This window comes from Gossypium arboreum, chromosome 4 (assembly GCF_025698485.1).
Source record: "Gossypium arboreum isolate Shixiya-1 chromosome 4, ASM2569848v2, whole genome shotgun sequence".
Lineage (NCBI taxonomy): Eukaryota > Viridiplantae > Streptophyta > Magnoliopsida > Malvales > Malvaceae > Gossypium > Gossypium arboreum.
The window spans coordinates 21,350,026-21,364,331 of record NC_069073.1 but is presented as its reverse complement, the minus strand read 5'-3'; the positions used below and the strand labels follow the sequence as shown (position 1 = coordinate 21,364,331).

The 14,306-nt window shown below is 35.3% G+C and overlaps 2 protein-coding genes across 6 annotated transcripts; one reads left to right on the top strand and one right to left on the bottom strand.

Moving 5' to 3' along the window:
- Window positions 1-536: 536 nt before the first annotated feature.
- On the bottom strand, window positions 537-2,663 carry LOC108460250 (basic leucine zipper 24-like). 4 transcript variants are annotated; one of them, XM_017759680.2, is made up of 2 exons: window positions 2,556-2,663; window positions 537-1,931 (listed from the first exon to the last, which is right to left on the bottom strand). In XM_017759680.2, the coding sequence occupies exons 1-2, from the start codon at window positions 2,631-2,633 to the stop codon at window positions 1,188-1,190; spliced, it is 822 nt and encodes a 273-aa protein (XP_017615169.1). In that variant the 5' UTR covers window positions 2,634-2,663; the 3' UTR covers window positions 537-1,187. The 4 variants fall into 4 exon arrangements, with proteins under 4 accessions (XP_017615169.1, XP_017615171.1, XP_017615170.1 ...); XM_017759682.2 differs by having other exon boundaries at window positions 537-1,989; window positions 2,556-2,662; XM_017759681.2 differs by lacking the exon at window positions 2,556-2,663 and adding an exon at window positions 2,357-2,488 and having other exon boundaries at window positions 537-1,989.
- LOC108460249 (NAD-dependent malic enzyme 62 kDa isoform, mitochondrial) lies at window positions 2,657-13,815 on the top strand. 2 transcript variants are annotated; one of them, XR_001867501.2, is made up of 20 exons: window positions 2,768-3,134; window positions 3,280-3,376; window positions 3,485-3,603; window positions 4,158-4,325; window positions 4,936-5,064; window positions 5,595-5,655; window positions 6,159-6,262; window positions 6,408-6,491; window positions 6,756-6,862; window positions 7,464-7,575; window positions 7,990-8,103; window positions 8,329-8,394; window positions 8,811-8,883; window positions 8,981-9,067; window positions 11,989-12,043; window positions 12,135-12,206; window positions 12,749-12,811; window positions 12,910-13,030; window positions 13,120-13,523; window positions 13,610-13,815. XR_001867501.2 is itself a non-coding variant. In XM_017759679.2 (19 exons), the coding sequence occupies exons 1-19, from the start codon at window positions 2,955-2,957 to the stop codon at window positions 13,192-13,194; spliced, it is 1,887 nt and encodes a 628-aa protein (XP_017615168.1). In that variant the 5' UTR covers window positions 2,657-2,954; the 3' UTR covers window positions 13,195-13,815. The 2 variants fall into 2 exon arrangements, 1 of the variants encoding a protein (XP_017615168.1); XM_017759679.2 differs by having other exon boundaries at window positions 2,657-3,134; window positions 13,120-13,815.
- Window positions 13,816-14,306: the final 491 nt, after the last annotated feature.

The following is a 14,306-nucleotide window of genomic DNA, read 5'->3' as shown; positions in this document are numbered from 1 at the left end:
ATAATAAATAATATATATTTTCAAGTTTTCAAAATTATAAATTTTTTGAATATTTAGAATTTGGATTAAATTGATAAAATGCAAATATTAAAAGTTGAATTTGTTAAACTTTTAAAATTAAAATCAAATTGACAAAATATACAAAATGTTAAAAGATTAAATTTATTATTATACCAATTTCAAAGCTATCACATCAGCATTTCCTTTAATGACCAAGACATATAACAATAAAGTGATTATTGACGATTTATCTAACGAAAATGAGTAAAATTACAAATTTTTAAAATGGTTAACCAAAATAGGGACACAAATGATTTACCCAAAAAGTTAAATAAAGGAAACACTTGTCACCATTATGATCCTAGTCGGGGTAATTTTATTCTCCACCGTAGTGCACCGGATAACAATACAAAATTATAATGTGAAACATTAAATAAATTGATATATTAAACAAACATAATAAAAGAAATAATAAAATGCATTAAATATGGATAAATAAATACGTAAAAGTATACATAAAACAAATTATTAACTGATAAAAAATCATACAAATTTATAATGATAAATCTATAATAATATTGTAAACATATAAAATATAACACTAAAATAAAACTACGAAGTTTACGTTCATTGTATGTCATGTGGCAACAACTTATGTTGCATACATACATATAGATATTTAACTGTTAAGACCTATTAACAAGAAGTAAACATCCATCCGGCAAGCAGGGAAGATAGTATTTAAATGAATCAATTACATGTGACTCCATATGAGCAGCAGTTGAATCATTTTAAATTCCTACAAATATATAGGTAAAGCTGCAAGAGGACGATTCTATTTACATGCTAGTACTAGAATCATATAAGCCACTTAGAGATCAAGACAAGATAATATAAAATATGTCTAGAGCACATGGTTCTGTCAGATTAAACTTCTATTCGCCTAACATACATAACCTGATATACACTCCTTATATTGTCGTTATTCTGTATATATATACCAGAGTCTATATGTAATATTTGGTTTGCTCGACGAGCATGCTGTAATAGACTTGGACAGACTTTTACACTACCTCAAGATCAAGTATAGGGCAACTTACAAATGGTTTCTTTCCTTGCACTTGTTCTCCAGCTTGAAATGCACATGAGATGACACCAGGGTTCAGCTGTTTTCATTTGGATGACCTTCAACACTGGTCATTTGAATTATGATCATTAGCTTGACAGTTCACAATTGCAGGCTGACAATTTCCTTCCAAGGATATGCTCACTTTCTCACTTCCACCAATGCTTGCATGTGATGATGATGAACCTGGATGTGGATGGAAGCATGGCAAATCGGTCTGACATTGTAGACTAATTGTATCACCAATGGACTGCACCCCGCAATCACCTTCCTTCAAAATAGTGGCATTGGCACACTGTTTGTGGAAGGGGAAAACACCCAACTCGCTATCAACCTTTGCTCTAATGCCTACCAAAAGGCTTCGCAGCCTCAAAACCTCTGCTTCAAGGATGGTCTGTCCTTGTAATTTTCTAACAAGTTGCTGGTTCAGTGATCGCAATTTCTTCACTTCCTCTTCAAGATAAGCAGTGTGTGCCTTCTTTTTCTCTCTATATTTCCGAACTGCTTCTCTGTTCCCCAAAGACCTTCTTGGTTTCAAATTCAAACCAGAGCGGGCTTTATTGTTGTGGTAATCATCATCTTCAGATGTAAGAAGTTGGGTATGCGTATGGTAGCATGTATGTGAATGTGCAACATCAGGGCCCGGTGGATTACAAGTGTGAGTGTGAGAACATGTTCTGGTATTCTTCAAGTATTCATCAATGATTAAATCTACGGATGTTGAATCCTGAAAATTGGTGGATGGAACAGTGTTTGATAGTAGGACATGGTCTGAAAGCTCTATCTCCCCATCCTCCATGTTTTCCTTCATTAAACATCAGAAATAGAATTCACATCTGCAAGACACACAGCTCCACCTTTTCCTAGATAAATAAGCAGCAACCTTTATTTTATGCACTAAAGCTACTTCATATTTATCAAAACATTATTAATCAGTAATCCACATGAAAAGAATATATGCGAAGTCACACAAGGATTCCAAACAAATTATATCCATGAATTAGGTCCAGCGCAGAGCATCAAATGCCGCAATCAAGAATATAAGTGGGAAACAACTTGAGAGGAAAAAAGCCCTAATCTCAGCCAAAAACTGGGGGTTTTACAAACAAAAAAGAAATGGTATTTCAGCAATGAAAAGAAAAACCCAGATGGAAAAATCACGCAAAAAGGTTAAATGAAGCATAAAGACAAGATTTTGACATAGAAGTGAATAAGAGCAGAAAAATTTACTCTAAATAAAGTTAAGAGGGGAGATGGTGTTTTTGCTGGGTGGCGTCAAAATAGAGAATGGAATGCCTGACCAGAGGGGCAATAAGAATAAAGCATAGGTTGGCTTGTTTCTCTCTATAGTTTTACTATGCCTCTAGGACTTCCCCACTCACAGACATTTGATAACCCTTTTAAAGAAAATCTTTCTTGTTTCGTTCACCTTGTCAGTTGTCAAGGAGTAGTTTGGCTGCTGTCTGCCTCCCTTCCTATTTCTTTTCTTTGTAATTATCGTTTTCATCTTTAATGGCAATAGTTTGGGCCATAGTCTAACACTGAACTGTAAGACGTGGTTGTAAATGGGCTATGGATAAGAATTTGGCATTGAAGCCTCTGATTATGGGGGCTTTTTTTTTTTTATCTAGATAATAAAAAATTAATTCTGAAAATTGTTTATTTGTAATTTTTTGTGATAAAAAAATCGAATTGATGGAAAATTGAGACAGCTAAGCTCCATCCTCCACTTTTCACTCCCACCAGATCGCGTCTTCTTCTTCCACTATTGGCGCTGTTGTTGTTTCAGAGTTAAGTGTTTGCTGGACAAAAGCAGGAGCATAAAAACATGTCTAACTTTTACAATCAGACGAGAGCAGCCTCGTCTCTGATGAGACGCCTTAAACGAAGCCTCATCAATCCAACTGCTGTCACTCGCCCTAGATGTTTCACCACCGCCGAGGGCCACCGACCTACCCTTGTCCACAAGCGCAGCCTCGATATCCTCCACGATCCATGGTTCAACAAGGTATTACTTCTTTTTCAGTTCCATTACTACGGCCCTGTTCTTGGGCTTCCCTCAATGTCAATCATTTCCATTATTCTCTGGTTTTTGTGCTTCGTTTAGCTTCAAACTTCATAGCTTTTAACCCTTTCAAATGTTTAAATGTTAGGGAACAGCATTTTCCATGACGGAACGAGATCGTCTGGATCTTCGTGGCCTGCTTCCTCCAAATGTAATGTCTTCCGAACAGCAAATTGAACGCTTCAGTAAGTTTTTGTATTGATCAAACAAAGCTTTTTTATCTATGATAATTGTAATTTGAATCTCCATGATTTTCATTTTTATTTTTTGCCTTTTAATTGATTAATTACCAGTGGTTGATTTGAAGAGGCTTGAAGTGCAAGCTAGAGATGGACCATCTGATCCAAATGCGCTTGCCAAGTGGCGGATACTTAATCGCTTGCATGACAGAAATGAGACTATGTACTACAAGGTACAATTCATTTTATCTGCTTTATTGGGATCTCTGTAATGCTTTTCAAGCTAGTTTTAAGCTTCCCCTTCTTCCATCTAATGCTAATCTAATCAATATGTCGTGGTTTGAGTTCAGGGTATGTAGTAAACTTCTTTTCTAATGATAACAGTCTACCAATTACCGTTTACCACCAGAATGGCCATTTCACCTACTTGATGCAGCATCTTAAGGAATAATTCAGTTAAATTTCCGTTGTACTAATTATTTACTTAGTATCTCTCTTCTGTTTTCCTCCGAGTTTCATGTCGCGTCCATTTTTCCAATGACTCCATTATCTTGTCCAGTTAATTATTTAACTTCCTGGTTGTGATATGTCCATCTTTCTGACAGTCTTACATGAAATCAGCCTAAAGGTGTTACGAGTAAGAATTACCATGACATCTTGTTAGTGAATTTGCATGTGCATATAATTTTTTTGACACATCTTGTAGAGTATGTATTTTGTAAAGCAGTGTGTGTATGACATCTTCTTGATGATATACCTGAAGCATCATTTATTTTAACTTTGACAGGTTCTAATTGCCAACATCGAGGAATATGCTCCTATTGTTTATACTCCAACTGTCGGTCTTGTTTGCCAGAACTATAGTGGTCTGTTTAGAAGGCCTCGAGGAATGTACTTTAGTGCAGAAGATCGGGGAGAAATGATGTCTATGGTTTACAACTGGCCTGCTGATCAGGTATGAATTACTCATAATGATGCATTGAATATTAAAACTTCTTTATTTAGTTGAATTGATCCCAATTGTGGGCATTGTTCTTTATAGCAGTGCAGCCTTACGTGGTAATACTAATAACATGAAATGATATTCTGACATGCAAATTTTAATCCCATGCTTTATTACAATTTTGACTTGCTATTTTCTCATTTATTTCCCTTTTGCACAGATCAATTATCTTTTCGCCTTTTGCTTTCTATCCTGTGTATTTTTCTAACTTAAACTACCAGAAGACTTAATAGGTGATTTCTTGAGAATTTGAATGTTTGAAACTCCTCTTAAATTTTGGAATTTGGGCTTTTTCTTTACATAAATTTGTTTTCAACTCAGTGATTGCCTCATTCAATTACTTACTTCATTTTCAAGTAACATGATCATTTGTCTTAGTACCGCAACAAAATAGTGTTGAGTTCTTCTCTCATTTCAGATCTGGTTTAGTTTGTAACTTGTATAATTTGGTATCAGAATTTCAGAAATTCTTTGGCTTTGTCAATGACAATATGCTCGAAATATGTTAACTTTACAGCTTCACACATTTCCACTTTGTTTATCTAACTTTTGTTGAGTACAGGTTGATATGATTGTTGTCACGGATGGAAGCAGAATATTGGGTCTTGGAGACCTTGGAGTTCAGGGAATTGGAATTGCTATAGGGAAGCTGGATTTGTATGTTGCTGCTGCTGGTATCAATCCTCAGAGGGTATGTTATTCTTTCTCTTATCTTGTATCTGTGTTTATAAATTCTATGTTTATCTCTTACTTAGGTAAGGGATTTACAATTATCTAAACAATTTTACAAGAATAATAAAATTTGGATCCCCCCCCCCCCCCTCGCCTCCCTATGATTCTCTATCTTTATACCTGCATTTTAATGCTGGAATTAGAATAAAGATTTCTGTGGTAACTTTGATAAATATCCATGTTCTTGTTCTTTATCCATTCTCTTTCTTTTTTTTTAGTATTATTTTCTTTGCCTTTTATTTTATTTTATTTTATTTTATTTTACTTCAGGTTAGCTTTGCTTCTAAAAACGATTATGATTGAGTGAGACTTTATTACATGTTTTTTTTATTGTTTGTGGACTCCCAGCTAGTCTAACTGGCTCATTTTTCCTATTTTCAACCATTTCCTAACCTTGTAAAATGGTAATGCTAATGTTTCTGGTCTTTCTCAGCTTGACCATTTACTGGGAATTTTACAATATTTCCTTTGTTTTCTCCCTTGCATTAGGTGCTTCCTGTCATGATTGATGTTGGGACTAACAATGAGAAGTTGCTCAAAAACCCGTTGTGTAAGCTTTTCATCACCCTATTTTTGAGGAAGCATATGAAAAATGACATTATTTTTTTTAAGTAGCTGGTAGTGTTGCATTGAAATTTGTTAAAACAGTGCTGTATCGAGAAAGGAAAATTCTGGTCTATGTTTGGCAGAAAATGCATGCAAGTGTAGATGTGACTTTTTCAATCAACCATCATTGGTCCCTCGCTTGTGTTAGATTTTTGTACTAGTGTGGTATTTTAGATATCATATGGGCTCGGACTTGTAGCCTACAGGCTTAAGAATGCAATGATGCATAAGATTGGCTAGAGTCCCTGAGGTAACCTTTTGATCTATCATCTATTAAACAAGATATTTAGAGAAATTATGAGGCTCTTGACTTCTCCTCTTGATGCTTGTAGTATGTGGTCTTACTAGCACTAGCCCAATTTTCTTAGCTTGTTGTTTTGTACTTGCATGTTTTGAGTTAATTTTATGATCTTAAGAAGAAATGTGATCACACAATTTTGTCAACAGACTTGGGGCTTCAACAACACCGCCTTGATGGTGATGAGTATATTGCAGTGATCGATGAATTCATGGAGGCAGTTTTTACTCGTTGGCCAAATGTGATTGTGCAGGTATGTAGAATGTCTATCTTGTTGAAGTAATCTTGTCTGGAATTAAATTGCAGTATCTTCATTTAAGAGATATGGCAAGACTTGTAGGTAGATATGTCTATCTTGTTAACACAATCTTCTCTTGCATTAAATTGGGTTTCTGCAGTTTGAAGATTTCCAGAGCAAGTGGGCTTTCAAGTTATTGCAGCGTTACAGAAATACACACAGGATGTTCAACGATGATGTCCAGGTAATTGAAAATTTAGTATAATTCACCTTGAGTCTTGATTAATTTGTTAACGCTAAACATTCCATTTGTTTTCACCTGTTTCTTTGGATCATATTCTTAGTTCTGTATACAATGTTTCTAATGTTACTGAACTTCTTTTTTTCTTTTTTTTTTTTGCAATTCATAATTTTAAACCAACCATGCCTTAAAAATTCTTTGATTTTATCTGCAGATATTTATTTGCCTTCACATCTTGCCTTGATTTTCTATTGATTTCTTTTGCAGGGAACGGCTGGGGTTGCAATTGCTGGTCTTCTTGGAGCTGTAAGAGCACAGGGAAGGCCAATGATTGACTTTCCTAAGCAAAAGATTGTTGTTGCTGGTGCTGGAAGGTTAGTTTTCAAGCCTATCCAGTAGTTATGGATTATCATAATACTGATATCACAGAAGAGATAACATGGCTATTATTATATTATTCCTATATTTGGATGGTCACTTGTGGTGCTTAGACTGTTTTCATTTGGCACCTGATGTACAATGGATTTAATGGTTATTCTCTAATCATTATTTTTCTGAGTTGAAGGGTGAAATTCATCTCTTATGAACTGTGGTTGGATTATAGCAAGTTTATTATACTTGTATCCTTCTGGCACAGCTCATTTTCATTTGTTCTCTCTATATGTCTGAAGAAAAATGAAAGAAGTTATTCCACAAAAGGAAAATAAGATGCTAGTTTCCGTTGGCTTATTCTTCTTCTTACTTTATATGGATATTTTATGTTGTTAAGGCTTAGCTGGTCCATTATATGTTTTCCTGTGAGTGGACTTCCTCTCATTCTATCTGACATTTCACAAATTTGTTGAATCTGCGGACTTATTTGTTTGCTATTTCTTCTTTTGTCATTTTAGTATTTTCTGTGAAAATTAATTGGAAGGCCCTGCATGCTAATAGGAGACTTTAGAAATTGTTTGCATAACCTTTATACCACTGCAGTGCAGGAATAGGGGTTGTCAATGCTGCAAGGAAAACAATGGCAAGGATGTTAGGAAATACTGAGCATGCTTTTGATAGTGCAAAGAGTCAATTCTGGGTTGTTGATGCTAATGTGAGTAGCATAATCTCTCAAGAACTCTGGATTTCAGCCAGGCAGTTGTGCTTACAGGGACTTTTTATTGCTTTTGATGTTACACATGTTTTTTCTTCTAACATTTCTTCTTCAAATTGGAACCATCATAAGTGGATAAAAGATGGCCAATTAACTATCTGATCGCATTCCTTGTAATCCATATCACAACATTTCTTGGTGGTCTGTAATGCTGAAATCATCATTTGATTGTTTCAGTTTCATTTATATCAATGCATTACAAAACTATTTTAGGTCACTTTTACATTTTTGCTGCTCTGGATTCTTTCTATTAGAATATAATGGTTCAATGCAACCTTTGCATGGTTATCTTCCACGAGTGGCACCAATTTGCATTAGATATACATTGTAACCAAATGAATTGTTTTTTTCTAGGGTCTCATAACTGACGAACGTGAAAATATTGATCCAGACGCCCTGCCATTTGCAAGGAACACTAATGAAGCTGGTCGTCAAGGATTAAGGGAGGGTTCAAGTCTTGTGGAAGTGGTTTGTATAGTGTTAGCACAGAAACATTTTTTCAGCTCTTTATATGGATTACAGCATAACTTTATTCTTAACACGTGAAAAAAATTAGTCCTGTGGGAATGACCTGTACTTCAATATTTGTCTTTTTCGTTTTCTTTTATCGCTTCTGAGTTATGTTATCAAATACATTGTCAAGTCTCTTTATTCTTTCACGGTTAAAAGCCTTTCTTTAATCTGGCTAAACAGGTGCGGCAAGTGCGGCCTGATGTGCTTCTTGGGTTGTCTGGTGTTGGAGGATTGTTCTCCAAAGAGGTAGAATTGAATTTTTCATCAGGTGACAAGCAGAAGATTTGCTTTTGCTGTTTGTGGCTGTTATGAAATCTATGATCACTGTTTAAACATCATTTACCAATTGCCAAATTAGCAAAACTAACTCTTTATTAGTTTAGAATTTAACACTTTTTTGTATCTTCAAGCCCAGTGATCAACCTTATGATGAGAATATTTGACCTGTAAAGATTCACTTTTTGCATGTCTCTCTCACATAATTAAATATGAAGAAAGTTTTCTGAGATTTTATTGTAAAGATTTGGCAAACAGGCTTCAAGGTGGCAACACAATAAATTTTAAAAATTTTAGACTGTTTTGTTTCCTAGAATCTCTGCATTTCATTGACCTTCCTGCCAAATCTTTTTTGCAAAGTAATCTAAGTGCATTTTATGTTTTAGGTGTTGGAGGCTCTTAAAGGATCGACATCAGCTAAACCAGCTATCTTTGCAATGTCAAACCCTACAAAAAATGGTATGATTTTTTTAAATGTTTTGGTGACAAAATTAGGGCCATCCATATTTGTACTGAGTTTTGCCATGGTCTTTTTTACCCTTCTTGTTTGTTACAGCTGAGTGCACCCCAGAGGAAGCTTTCTCGATTGTAGGCGACAACATTATATTTGCAAGTGGAAGTCCATTTAGAGATGTTGATCTTGGTATGTGCCAAGACTACCTTGTTTGACATTGTCCACATAGTAACGCTTTTAATTTTTGTAGAAATCAGAGTATTTGATACTAAATAGAACATAAATCAGAGTTTTTATATACAACCTATGACACTACTTTAGGAAACTCTAAGTTAGGAAAGATACTAAATAGGAGATATGATCCCTTAAAATAAGGGATTTTAATAAAAAATATCTACAAAATATTCCTAAAATATTTACGAATATTCCTACACTCCCCTCAAGTGGAGAATATACATTGTATAATCCCGGCTTGAATAGGAATTTATTGAACACGTGTTTTGGCAAAGCCTTGGTAAGAATGTCGCAATCTGTCCTTCGAAGGAATGTAAGAAAGAGTGGCGATCTTTTGTTGACTTGATCAGCAATAAAATGCCTATCAATTTCAACATGCTTTGTTCGGTCATGTTGAACGGGTTCTTGGCAATCTGAATGGCGATTGATTATCACACAAAACTTCAAAGTGATCCTCTGATTTGTGCCAAGTTCTTTTAGTAATTTAAGTAGCCAAATTCCTTCGCTATCCCCAAAGCTAGTGCTCTAAATTCAGCTTCAGCACTACTTCTTGAAACAACAGATTGTTTCTTACTTCTCCAAGTTGTAAGGTTACCCCAAACAAAAGTGCAAGTACCCACTAGTGGATCTTCTTTCGGTGAGATCTCCACCCAACTAGAGTCTGTAAAAATCTTAACAGATTCTGTCTTGTGTCTTCTTAAACATTAAGCGGTGTCTGGAGTTTTCTTCAAGTACTTGAGAATTCTATTTGTCGCTGCCATATGCTCTTCAAGAGGATTAGTCATGTGTGGACTTATCACATTTACGGGAAAAGCTATATCGGCCTTGTCAAGGATAAGTAGATTAGTTTCCCAACTAACCTTTGAAATTTCTCTCTGTCTACTAAGGACTCATCTTCTTTATTGAATCTCAAGTTTGCCTCCATTGGTGTATCGGTAAACTTACCCAAGAAAACTAGTTTCTTTGAGTAAATCAAGTACATACTTTCTCTGGTTGATCACAAGTCCTCTTTTGATCTTGCCACCTCCATTCCTAGGAAATACCTTAGCTTTCCCAAGTCCTTGGTTTCGAATTCCCTGTTTAACAACTTCTTCAAATTGCGAATCTCTTCCTCATCATCTCCAGTAAGAATGATGTCATCCACATACACAATTAGGATAGCTTTCTTATTTGTAGAAGTTACCTTGATGAAAAGCATATGATCAGTAAGGGACTGCTTGTAGCCATTTTGAAGAATGACTTTAGTGAACTTCTCGAACCAAGCTCTGGGTGATTGTTTTAACCCGTATAGAGACTTGTTGAGCTTGCAAACCTTGTTGCTACCTTCAATAGACTTTGAGCCAGGTGGCAATTGCATATAGACTTCTTTCTCAAGCTTGCCATTAAGAAATGCGTTTTTTACATCAAGTTGGTGTAATTTCCAATCGCAATTTACAGCCAAACTTAGGAGTACTCGAATAGTGTTAAGCTTTGCCACAGGTGCAAAAGTTTCTGTGAAGTCTATCCCATATGTTTGCGTGAAACCTCTGGCCACTAGTCTAGCTTTGTATCGTTGGATACTGCCATTGGAGTTATACTTTACAGCAAAGATCCATTTACAGCCGACAGCCTTTTTTCCTTGAGGAAGGTCTGTAATGGTCCAAGTAGCATTTTTCTCTAGTGCACAAATTTCCTCTTCAACAGCCCTTCTCCATTTTGGATCCTTTAGAGCTTCAGCTATGCTTGTGGGAACCTGTTCTTTATCCAAAGTTGCTGTAAATGCTTGAAAAGACGGCATCAATGAATTATAACCAGTAAATTTTTCAATAGGATGCTTGGTGCACTGTCTAACCCCTTTTCTAATAGCAATAGGAAAGTCATCTAGAGTAGTGGACTTACTGATTTCTTCTTCCATTTCGGCAGCTGGACCCAAATCCAATTCTCGGCAAGAATCAGATTGCAAAACAGTCTCAGGGATATGTCTTCTTTTTCTTGTGTAGACACGAAGCTGTTTGGGTGGTGGTGTTTTTTGAAGACTGTCAATTGGAGTAGGTGTATTTTCAGGAAGAGTGTTTAAAGTGGGTGTAGGTGAATTAGTCATAGGTACTACAGGAGAATCAATGGGAGCATTCACAGGTGACAGATCTGCAGGTAATGGCGAACAAGATGGCAATTCTGAAGGTTGAGAATTGTCATAACCTGACCATTGTCACGCATCCACTTAGCAAAACCAGCATCAGTCACAGCAGGCTTCTTGATTTCACCAGTAACGTAGTCCAATCTTTCTCTGCCCAAGAGAAAAATCTTAACCGATTGGGACCATTCAAGAAAATTGTTGCCATTCAATCGATGGCAGGTGATAGTCAGACCAGACGAACCTGATGGAGCATCGGAACCAGAAAAATTTTCTGGATTTGAAGTAATCTCCGAAGTAGGAGGAGTTTCGGACATGGTCTAGGTTGAAAAAAGAAATCGTAACCTAAGCTGATACCATGTAGAAATCAGAGTATTTGATACTAAATAGAACATAAATCAGAGTTTTTATATACAACCTATGACACTACTTTAGGAAACTCTAAGTTAGGAAAGATACTAAATAGGAGATATGATCCCTTAAAATAAGGGATTTTAATAAAAAAAATATCTACAAAATATTCCTAAAATATTTACAGAATATTCCTACAATTTTTATAGTCTTTACCAATTTGCCGTGTGGGGCTCTGTCTGCTAAAAATGCCTAAACTTGTATGAATTATAGCTACTTATTATACGAGGTCCTCATTTATTGCCTGAAATTCTGTAGTATCTTGATTTTTATACAAGGAAACAGAAATTCCTTCCCTACTCTCCTCTTTGAGAGTGAAAGGCTTACTTCTTGTAACTCATGAACAATTTAGGAAATCGTCAAATTGGGCATAGCAACCAAGGAAACAACATGTATCTCTTTCCAGGGTCAGTTTTTTAATTTGCTTCACAAAGGTATCGTTTTACTTCATGATTCTCTAATTCATCATTTATAATTGTTTACCCTTCTTTTCTGCAGTATTGGCCTTGGAACTCTTCTGTCTGGTTCTAGGATCATATCGGATGGCATGCTACAGGCTGCAGCAGAACGGTGTGGTTAATTTATATTTTGTTTTTGATAAATATTTCTCCAAATGCTTCTGAATTTTTCACCTGCCAAGACTATGAGTTTATGTTGAAGTTCTTTGGAATAAACTTTTATTATTAGTATATGTGAAATTTAGGTAATTTATGAGTATGCAAAGGGATAAAGACAGTACCAGTGACTGGATCCCCACTTGCTCAGAGCCACATAAAAATTTTCTTCAAGAAAAGTAGTGATTAGGATCTGTTTGCTGTACTTTTCTACTTTCTGGAGGCATTTTGTAAGTAACTTGTGCATTAATTTCTAATAATTGTAATATATATTATTAACATACTAAAATATTGTTAGTCGGTTCCCAAATGGCATGCCAGAAGCTGTCTGTTATATGGGTTTGGATCACTAATTTATTTCTTTTTCCCTTAAAACTCCTCGAGCAAAAAAAAAAAAAAAAAGAAGAAAAAGAAGTTAATGGCTTAAGCAAGATGGTAAAGTGGCTTTTGGTACTGAGTTGGATACTGACTCATGCTATGTTAAATTGACAATTGCAGTCTGGCTGCCTACATGACAGAAGATGAAGTTCTCAAGGGCATGATATTCCCTCCAATATCAAAGTATGTGATGAGGCCTTAAGATATATGTATTATCTCACCTAGAAAATGAATTCGGTGTCATAGGCTAAGTATAAATTTATTTGTTTGTTTGTTTGTAGGATAAGAGATATAACAAAGGAGGTAGCAGCAGCTGTGGTGAAGGAAGCTATAGAAGAGGATCTGGCAGAAGGATATCGTGACATTGACGCTAGAGAGCTCCAAAAAATATGTCAGAACGAGGTAATGCTGACTGTTGATGTAATAAAAGTTGGTTTTGCTGTGTTTAAAACGCATGAATTGTAAGAATGAGATGTGATGTAATGGTGCAGGAGGAAGTTTTAGAATATGTGGAGAACAGCATGTGGAGCCCAGAATATCCAACTCTAGTTTACAAAAGGGATTAGTTGGCTTGGTGGATATGCCATCTTTTTGTTCCAAATGGAAAGAAATAGCAGGGGTTGATCTTGCTCTGTCATTGGTCCCAGTCAAAGACATCAGACGTCATGGGCATAATAGCATAAAATAGTTGGATTTGTATAAGGAATTTGGTTAATAATATGCACCGTCGTTATCTATATATTGTTTAGATTTATGAGTGGATAGGAAATTGTTGTGAAGAGCAAGCTTAGCTTCATGCTTTCCTTTGTTTCCACACCTCAATTCCAAATGAAATGAATGAATATATCATGACAGAGGCATTGATGGCTGATGATGAACTGGAGACCGACAAACGGTAATTATTTATGCAGGAATGGATTGTCTACTGTTCTTTGTGCTAACTTCACACCGACTAAGATTGGCCTTTATCATTTGTATTAGGGCTGAGCTTTAAGAATGTGAATGGCAGGCTGTGATTTGCGCACCTCTATCCATTATATAGTCAATATTTGTTACTCCCTAAAATCTGTTTGTAAACCTTATTTATAGAGTATCTCGACATTAACGGGTGACGAGTTTTATTGAAAAATTTGTGCTGTGAAATTTATTTAAAGTAATAATTATGTAATGATGATGTTATTTTGAAATTTACAGATTTCAAGCTAGTATAATACGTAAGAGATATGAAATTAGTTTTTATCTTAATGAGTTGAACTCTTAATTAATACGTGGAGCTGAGTTCGACACATGAATAATAAGTTTTCATGTGTTTAAATTTTCATTATTTATTCCAAACCTAATCCTAATATATGAATTGCATTGAGCTCAAGAGTTTATATGTATTTAAGATTTCACTATTTATTGTAAACCTAATTTTAGTAAATGCGTTGTATGGACCTTGATATTTATGGATGTTGAGTTTATATGTATATAATTTTTTACTATTTATTGTAGACCAAACCCTAATAACTATATTAACTTGAAATTGAATTTTTAACTGTTTAACTCCACCTAAACCTTATATATTGAAGTACTGCACCCGTAAATATTCCCTCTCCTATTTTGTTTTTTACCCAAGCTCAAGTTGTCTCCCATCATTATTGACTTCTTAAAAAAAAAAAAAAAAACCCTCTTCAAA